Here is a 9,451-nt window from a genome sequence, read left to right as displayed (position 1 = left end):
CTCCAGCCTGGGTGCCCAAGGAAAGGACCCCCAGTTTCAGAAACCAGACTCTTCCCTAACACCCGGAATGCCAGGACCACCGTACCTGTATTCGCTCTGATGGAAGCTGGGTAGCTGACAGCATGGCCTCTTTCTGCAATGACAGTCACCACATACTCCACGCCTGGCATCAGGTCGGTTAGCTGAGACCTGTCTGCCTCAGGGGGAACTTCCAGTCGCACTCTTTGGTTGCCAGCGCTGACATAGGACACCACAAATCGGTCCACCTCAGCCTGTGGGCGCAGCCAGCTGAGATCCAGTGTGGTCGGGGTCACAGCTACCACTCGGAGGTCCTGAGGACCATCGATCACTAGTGGGGTCAGACAGAAGAGGGCTCAGTAGTGAATCCTCTTTGCTCTGCTCTGGTACAGACCCCACCCCAAGCCAATTCCCTGCTGCCTGTCAAATCCAGAAATCTTGCCCCCTCAGACCCAGCACTCACTGGTAGTGATGGTCTTAGAGGCAGGAGGACCCCAGCTGGTCCCTCGGAGAGCACGGACAGTGACCTGGTAGTCCTGACCAGGGGCCAGTCCTCGCTGGTCATAGGCTGAGGCAGAGCTGGGCACCCGAGCTGTGAATGGTGGGCTGGCCCCCTCGGTCTGCAAGAGAGTTCAGGATGTGTCAGAGCTGGGCACTCGGTTCCTTTGAACAATCCCAAATGGTGTCAGCATAGAACTGTGTGGGACTTGACCCTCTGTACAAGCAGGGGAGCCAAGACTAGACGCTCGCTCTGGCCAGCGGCTCTTCTCTGTGGTTTATGTCTGTCAGCTCAGTCAAGGACAGATGGGGACTCAGAAGGAGCCTGTCACAACAGGAGAGCAGAAGACTGCTCTCCTGAAGGCTGCAGAGGTCACTTACTGCTCTTGCAGAGGAACTAAGCTCCCAGCACCCACGTGGGGCAGCTCGTAACCACGTGTAACTCTAGCTCCCACCACTGGACTCCTCAGATGTCTGTACTGACGTGTGTATACCCACACAGAAACACACACAGACACACTGCTATACACAAAATAATTTTCTTAAGAAAGATGGGGCCAAGCTGGGTGTAGTGACACATGCCTTTAATTCCAGCACTTGGGAGGCAGAGGCAGGTGGATTTCTGAGTTCGAGGCCAGCCTGGTCTACAGAGTGAGTTCCACAGAGAAACCCTGTCTTGAAAAACAGAAGCAAAACAAAAACAGAAGAGGAGGAGGAGGAAGAGGAAGAGGAGGAGGAAGAGCAGCAGTTTCAACTATGACAATGATGACAGGACTATGACCAAGACGACTACTACACCAGAGTTGAGTTCCCAGCACCCACTTGAAGTTGCTCACAATTGCCTGTGACTCTAGCACCAGGGGATCTGATGCCATTTTCTGCCCTCATTGGACACCTAGACACACATGTGTATATGCATTTGTACATACACACACACACACAAAATAAATCTTTTGTTGTTATTGTTTTGCCTTGTTTTTTTTTTTTTTTAAGATAGGGTCTCACTATGTAGCCCTGGCTGTCCTGGAACTCACTCTGTAGCTCAGGCTGCCCTCAAACTCACAGACATCTGTCTGCCTCTACTTCTGCTTCCCAAGTTCTGGGTTTACAGGCTTGTACCCCCACACTGGAAAATAAATCTTTAAAAATATAAGAAACCAGAGAGAGTGCTGTAGTGTGTCCCCAGACTCCCCTTTCATGGGCAATCCCTGCTCATTCACCAGACTTCCACCCAGAGACCCTCTGGTTCCCTTGGTGACCCAAGATTCCTAAACATGATCTTTCAGAACAGAGGATGCTCAGCAGAGACATCCTGCATCCCCTCTCTCCCCACGCCTGCTTAGCTGGCTCTTCCAATGAGAGCAGGGCTGTCTGTGTGTGACTTGGGAGTCCCCTTAGACATTGTCTCTTCAGCGGCCTTGTGTACCCCTTAAATCAAGGCTCATTTGCGCAAAGCTCCACTAGTACGTCTCCTGAGTGCTGTTGTACCTGGCACCATGCCGTGTGCCTGAGATTCAAATAATAAAGATGCCGTTCCAGTCCCCTTGGTTGGGCATAACCTAGTAGCCAAAAGTAGACCTCTCCCTCTCCAGTCTCAAAGTGTGGTAAATGCCCACAAGAACACTAGTTCTCCTCCAGGGCGTGTGTTTAAAGTTATGAGATTATGTGGTGTGGCTTTGCAGGCTCCTAGAGGCCCAGCTGCTGGGAGGCGGGGGCGGGGCTGGGTGTCTGTGAGCATCTGACAGCCCTACATCTCCTAGGGCTGCCTAGCAAGGGTAGCCTCCGCTGAGCACACACTGTCCTGCTTAGCTATGTTGGCCATGGTTAGGGACACCTCCATTCAGCCAGATGGAACTGGAAAATGTGAAAGGAACTGTCCTAACCCAAGAAAGCGTAGTAAATACCAAAGTACAAAACCAGATGAGAAGCCACGTGGAGATTTTTGGGTGAGGATGAAGTAAAAGTTCTGTCACTGTTTTCCGGGTGGAAAAGTTCCCCTGGGTACGGAGAATCTCATCCTCTCTGCGAGGCCATGGGGCGGCCTTCGCCCAGCACATATGACACCCTCCCAAACTCCCACCTCCTGGAGCCTGCCTGGACATCATTTCGAATCAGTATGTCCGTCTATGATATGTCCATAAAGTCGTCACTTCCACTCTGTCTCTCCTATGATATGCCCACAAAGTCGATATCTTTCACCTCGACATCATCCTGAATTCTTTCTTTGTATTGACCTCTATATCTTGGTTTCTCCCACAACACGCTCAATAGCAGAGCCTTGGAAGTCCCTGCCAGCCTCACCCATGCTGCCCAGTTCCATCATGCCGGTATGAAGCAGCAGATGCTGGCGGCTGGCACTGCTCCCCGGTAAAGTTTGGCCTCCTCACTTATTGTTACTGGCAACCTTTAACTTGATTCTCAACATCAGCCTCGTGGCCCCACAGGCAAAATCCAGCTTGCATGGTACCCAGAAGGACCTCGCTTCCATCTTTCCTCTCACAGGAGACCCAAGAAAAAGGCTTCCAAGGCCTGGGTCTGTGTTCCAGTGAGCACTTGGTCCAGCTCTTTTCCAGGCTCAGGAAGACATTCTGACAAGGAACACCCAAGGGTCTCTAATTCATGTTCAGGTCCCTCGGGTCACAGACTCTCTCATATCTTGTAGAAGAGAGGGGGCAGTTGGAGCTTGAGGCCATGAGCATGAATTCTTGTCCCAACGGATTCTTTCCCCTGCTCCTTGCCTCCACAGCCCTCACTCAGACCTGGAGATGGAGGAAGCATTTGAGAGCCATGGAGTCATCGTGACGAGCCACACACACAGGAGGGGAAGGCTAGTCCTAAGTTCTGAAAAGTGTGCACTTGGTCAGGAATAGCAGAGTCCAGTTCTGAGAGAGAACTGTTTCTGGGGAAGGGTGGGGGGAAGCTGGTAGAAACGAGGGAGCGACAGGCTTAGAGGGAGAAGGCAGGGGATGACGGTGAACTGTAGAGTAGGCTCCCTGTGGGAAGCCTCAGGCCCACCAAGAGTCACCACAGAGCTAACAAAGCAGGGCTGAGCTGCTGAGCATGAGCCAGGTGTCTGACTAACACACAGCCTCACACAGGACCTGGAAGGGTCCCATCCTAGAGCAGAGGTGCGGGTGGGGGTGGGGCAAGGCCTGGCGCACAACACCGTACACCACCCCGTTCAGAGCAGAGGCAAAAGCCGCCACACCCCTCAACAACACCCAAAGATGGGGCTGTGTGTGTTTGGAGCCAGAGACAACAGTGCCTGAGGGCTTCTGTTATCTTAACTGTTTATTTTATTTCTCCTTCCCCTGAAGGTTCATAGGAAAATTCCTTCTGAAGTCCCACCCTCCTGATTAGAGCTGTGTAAATAATGTACACTAACCCCGAGTGGAAGAACACTTCATAAAGTGTTAGCACACTTGTTTTCCTGTCGCGGGGCCAGCTACCAGTTTTCTCTTCTCCACTTGCCAAATTCTTGTCTCCTGATTATTTTTATATAAAAAATTTAAACAAGAGAAGGCGGGCTATCTTGGTTGTACCACCAAGTAGGGACTGGGGCTTGGGATACAGCTGGAGACCGTCCCATGGGACCTGCCCTGGGGTAAGGACGGCAGCCAACACCTTGGCACGATCCCCTCTGCCCCAGCACTGAGGGTCTAGGGCCAGGGAACGTGTCTGTCTAGAGTTACAAGTGTGGTCTTGCCCACTGTTTGCGGGATGATGTAGGAAAGGCCAGATGACCGAGCAGTGGGAGAAAGGACAGGCAACTACAGGGCGGTCCCCAGAGAGAGGCTACAGCTTCATCCTCATCCTCCCTGAGCTCTCGAGCAAGCAAGTTAGAGGCAGAGGAATGCTGGGAGAAGACGACAAGCACGGGGGGGGGGGGGGGGGGGGGGGGGGACAAGTTGTGACGGCTCAGACAGCTTGGCCTAAACCAAGAATGGTAACATTAAACAGAGCCTAAGGCAAAACCTATATATAGACTAAAGTGATAGCCGGCTGCCTTTCTTCCCTTCCTCTCTCTCTCTTCCCTTCCTCCCTCCTTCTCTCCTTCCCTCTCTCCTTTCCTCCCTCCTTCCTTTCTTCCTTCCATTCTCTCCATCCTTTTTGCTTATCTACGTTTTCGTCTTTTTCTTTTCTTGTTTTTTTTTTTTCTGGAGGGGGTGTGATTTGTTTTGGGGTGGTTGTTTGTTTTTGAGACAGAGTTTCTTTGCATAGCCCTGGCTTGTCCTGGAACTAGTTATGTAGACCAGGCTACCCTCAAACTCAGAGATCTGCCTGCCTCTGACTCTCGAGGGCTGGGATTAAAGGTGTGCGCCACCACCGCCCGGCTCTGTTTATAATTTTTAAATGTTTTGCTTTGGACTTCTGTGAGATTTACAATAAAAAGATAAATAAACATGGTCAAAACCACTGAGAGTTTGTGTTGAGGGCAGATTAATATGTAGAAACTGAGAAAATGTCGTTTGGGAGGCATTATGGAAAGGCAGAGGCATAGATAGTAAAGAGTCTGAGAACAGAGCATGAGGGAGAGGCTGGGGGTTTGTCTGAGAAGAACGAGGTGGCGGCTGAGCACCCTGAGAACAGGAAGCAAGGACAGTACCATGTACCCCACTGCTGGTGCCCAGCCAAGGCAAATAGTGGGTGCAGAATGGGGGGCTGATGTGGACTCAAAACAAAAACTAACAGCAGAGCTGGAGAGGCGGCTCATCGGCTAAGAGCACTGACTGATCTTTCAGAGGTCCTGAGTTCAATTCCCAGCAACCACATGGTGGCTCACAACCATCTGTAATGGGATCTGATGCCGTCTCACGGTGTGTCTGAAGACAGCGACAGTGTATTCATATAAATAAAATCAATCAGTCAATCAAACAAACAAAATCTAACACTGACTGCCTGCTGTACACTGAGCAGCCAGGAGTAGTGAGCTCACCGTTATCATCAATACCTTAGTTGCCACAGACCAATGTTGATGCCTCTGTGCCAGGCTGGGAGCAGACACAGGCACCAGTCATCTGGAGTCTCACGAGTGTGACTTCTTGCATGACGTGAGCCCTCCCTTCCCCCCTCTCCCTCCCTCTCCCCGAATGCTGCCCATCTTGCCTCACCATGGGGATGAACTGGATCTCATAGGCATCCACAGGACCAGGAGCCCGTGTCCACTCTGTCCTGACTGTCATCTCCTCTAGAAGATGTATCCTCATGTTCTGGATGGCTGGTATCTCTGCCCAGAATGGAACAAGATAAGCTGTTAGCCAGTAGCAGCATCCCTGTGGCTCCTCTGTCACTCAGGGCCACATGGAGGGGCTCCCACTGCCCAAACGCAGGTCCCCCATGTCCTGAGTATAAAAACTTAAAGGCAACTCTCCCCAGAAATCCAGGTCAGGCTTTCCACTGGCACATGCTTGTGGTTCCACTACCCTTGGTTGTCAGGGTCCTTCTGACCGACCCCTCTCTCGCTGTGCAGGGAACAACTTTCTTCGTTCTTCCTCTAGGTCCCTAGGCCTCAGGCTCCTGCTACCAGAACCCCTGTTCCTGCCCCAGATTATTGGAGAAGGCGCCTGGCTCACCTTCCTCGCAGTCGTCCCCTGCATAGCCATCTTGGCAGACGCATCTGCCCTGGATACACTCTCCCCTGCCTCGGCAGTCACCTGGGCACGTCTGGATGGCACAGTCTGGGCCTCGAAAGCCCTCAACACACACACATTGTCCAGCTTGGCACAGTTCCCGTGGCCCACAGCCCCCAGGGCACGCACTGGCAGGAGGCTCTTCCTGCCCACAGTCCTCCCCGCTGTAGCCAGCGTAGCAAACGCACACTCCCTGCACACAGCGCCCACGGCCACGACAATCAGCTGGGCAGGTGCGGGTGGCACATGCGGGCCCGGTGTAGCCTGGGTTGCACACACAGCGCCCGTCCTCACAGCGGCCACGCCGGTGACAATCGGCCGGGCAGGTGCGAATGCTGCAGTCTTCGCCCGCGTATCCCGCGTGGCACATGCACACGCCATCCTGGCACACGCCGCGCTGGCTGAAGTCGCGCGGACACCGTCTTACGCCACAGTCCTCACCGGAGTAGCCTTCGTCGCACACGCAGAGCCCGTCCAGGCACCGGCCGCGGTCTCTGCAGCCGCTGGGACAGCTGCGCATGCTGCAGTCATTGCCGGAGTAGCCCACGGCGCACACGCACACGCCGTTCTCGCAATGGCCGTGACCGCGACAGTCCCCAGGGCACCTACGGCTCCCGCAGTCCTCACCAGTGAAGCCCGGATTGCACACGCAGCGGCCGTCCACGCAGCGGCCGCGCCCACGACAATCACCGGGGCAGGCACGCGTGCCACAGTCTCGGCCTGTGTACCCGGGCCAGCACACGCAGCGGCCGCTCTCGCAGCTCCCACGGCCGCGGCAGTCCCCGGGACAGCTGCGCACCCCGCAGTCCTCGCCACTGTAGCCCGCGTGGCACACGCATACGCCGTTTTCGCAGCGCCCGCGGCCCCTGCAGTCCCGTGGGCAGGCACGCGTGCTGCAGTCCGCTCCGGTATACCCGGGCCAGCACACGCAACGGCCGTCCTCACAGTGGCCCCTTTGGTTACAGTCCCCGGGGCAGCTCCGCACACCGCAGTCGTCGCCACTGTAGCCCGCGTCACAGATACATTCCCCGTCCTCGCAGCGGCCCCGGCCACGGCAGTCACGAGGGCACGTCCGCGTGCTACAGTCTTCGCCCGAGTACCCGGGCCAGCACACGCAACGGCCGTCCACGCAGCGCCCTCCGTCGCCACAGTCCCACGGGCAGCTCCTCACGCCGCAGTCTTCGCCGCTATAGCCGGGATCGCACACGCAGCGGCCGTCCTCGCAGCGACCCCTCTGGCTGCAGCCCCTGGGACAGCTCCGCACCCCGCAGTCCTCACCGGAGTAGCCGGGGTCACACACGCAGCGTCCTTCCTCGCAGCGTCCTCTCTGGTTGCAGCCCCTGAGACAGCTCCGCACCCCGCAGTCCTCACGGGAGTAGCCGGGGTCACACACGCAGCTTCCTTCCTCGCAGCGTCCTCTCTGGTTGCAGCCCCTGGGACAGCTCCGCACCCCACAATCCTCACCGGAGTAGCCGGGGTCACACACGCAGCGTCCTTCCTCGCAGCGTCCTCTCTGGTTGCAGTTGCGAGGGCAGGAGCGCTGGCTGCAGTCAGGGCCCGAGAAGCCTGGGCGACACACGCACACACCCTGCACGCAGCGCCCGCGCCCCTGACAATCTCCAGGGCAAGAGGACCAGCCACAACTGGGGCCACTGTAGCCTGGGAAGCACACGCAGCGTCCTCGCACGCAGCGGCCCTGGTCATTGCAGTCTTCGGGACAGGCCCTGGAGGCTGAGGGAGGCGACGAGGTGGGCGGCTTTGTGTCCGTAGGGTCTGAGCAGGTGGGTCCACCCCAGCCAGGCTCACAGGAACCGGCGCAGCGGCTCAGGTCGAAGACACCATGGAGGCTGCAGAGACTGCGCACGTCTGTCTGGCCTGGAGCAGTAAGCAGAAGTGAGACCCGTCCCATGTAATTATTTTATGGGACAGCCTATTTTCATAAGATCATTTTAGCTCCTATTTGCTTAGCAGCTCTCCCATCCCCGCCGTCTTCTCCCTCTGTTGCTCACCCTAGCCCACCCCAGTCAGTGGCTCACCTGTGCCAGCCTGGGCCGCGGTGGGACAGCACGCTCCTGAGCAGTGTTCCTTAAGGCCCTTAACAAGCTCCTCCAGGACCTCCAGCCGGACCCTCAGGGCCTGCACCTCTGAAGCAGGCACCGGGGGTTCAGAGCCCGGGGGATAGCCACAGCCAGCTGACGGGGGCAGGTTAATACGGTGGGTGAACACCACCTGCTTCTCTCCATCTTCCACGGTATGCTCGTACAGTTGAGAGGACGCGCCACCCGGCTGGGGAGGGGGCCGTGGGGCCCGGAGCCTCACATTGGACCGAGGAGAGAAAGGACCCGCTCTGGTTGAGCCGAGCAACACCAGGACGGTCAGAATAGACGGGGTGCACTGAGCTGCCATGGTTCAGGAGGCTGTAGGGGATGGGGGAGGGGAGGAGAACACGCGTGAGAACTGACTCAGCAAGGGGTCAGAATCCGTCCCCTCATCTCCAGTGCACATCAACAGACTCAACTCACACACGGATGAAAATCCAAACCGAAAGGAGGGCCTCTCTGGGCAGATCTGGTCTGCGTCTCTTTCTGATGTCATCTTCCCTATGTAACAGGTTCCTCTCGCCCATCCTATGCCAACCACACAGGTCCTCTGTTTGCTCCACAGACACTACCCTAAGGCCCTCTGTGCTTTGTCCCCTCTGTCCGGAATGCTCTTTTTGACTGCTACAAGCTGACCCCTTACAGTTCTGGGCTGACTTGGCATAACTCAGGCCGTCCTCATGTTGGGCGGAGCAGCTTGTCCTCACCCTTCCAGTCACAGGGGCCTGCTCAAACTCTGCACAGCATTTAACATTCCGTGAGGACAGACACCTCGTGTGACCTGGCTCTGCTGTGTGTACTTAGCATGAAGTACTTAGCATAGATAAAGTTGATGCCAACACATCTGTGCCAAGGGAGTCTGGCAGACGAGTGTGGAGATCACAGCCTTCCCCAAACACCTGGACCAGCTCCCCAGTGCCCAGTGCCCAGACTGACAGACTCCAACAGGGGCACGATTCTTCCCACTCCTTTCTCTCCCCTCCCCCTCATCCCCCTCCTCCTCCTCCTTCTTCTCTTCCTCCTTTTTCTCCTTCTCCTCTCTTTCCTTCTCTTCCTCCTTCTCCTTCCTCCTCTTCCTCTTCTTCCTCTTCTTCCTCTTCATCCCTTTCTTCCTTCTCTTCCTCCTTCTCCTTCTTCCTCTTCCTCTTCTACCTCTTTATCTCTTTCTTCCTCCTCTTCCTCCTTCTCCTTCCTCCTCTTCCTCTT

General features: G+C 55.8%; 1 protein-coding gene across 1 annotated transcript; it reads right to left on the bottom strand.

Moving 5' to 3' along the window:
* Nucleotides 1-85: 85 nt before the first annotated feature.
* Nucleotides 86-8,564, bottom strand: LOC114615693 (tenascin-X-like; the record flags this gene model as incomplete). The annotated part of the gene is made up of 5 exons (XM_028761354.1): nucleotides 8,183-8,564; nucleotides 6,090-8,021; nucleotides 5,628-5,743; nucleotides 482-638; nucleotides 86-349 (listed from the first exon to the last, which is right to left on the bottom strand). Coding segments are annotated over exons 1-5 (2,839 nt in total), but the record flags the coding sequence as incomplete, so codon positions are not given.
* Nucleotides 8,565-9,451: the final 887 nt, after the last annotated feature.

This window comes from Grammomys surdaster, unplaced genomic scaffold (genome assembly GCF_004785775.1).
Source record: "Grammomys surdaster isolate TR1022 unplaced genomic scaffold, NIH_TR_1.0 132939, whole genome shotgun sequence".
Classification (NCBI taxonomy): domain Eukaryota; kingdom Metazoa; phylum Chordata; class Mammalia; order Rodentia; family Muridae; genus Grammomys; species Grammomys surdaster.
Note: the sequence above shows the minus strand (reverse complement) of the source record. Positions and strands in the feature narration are given on the sequence as shown.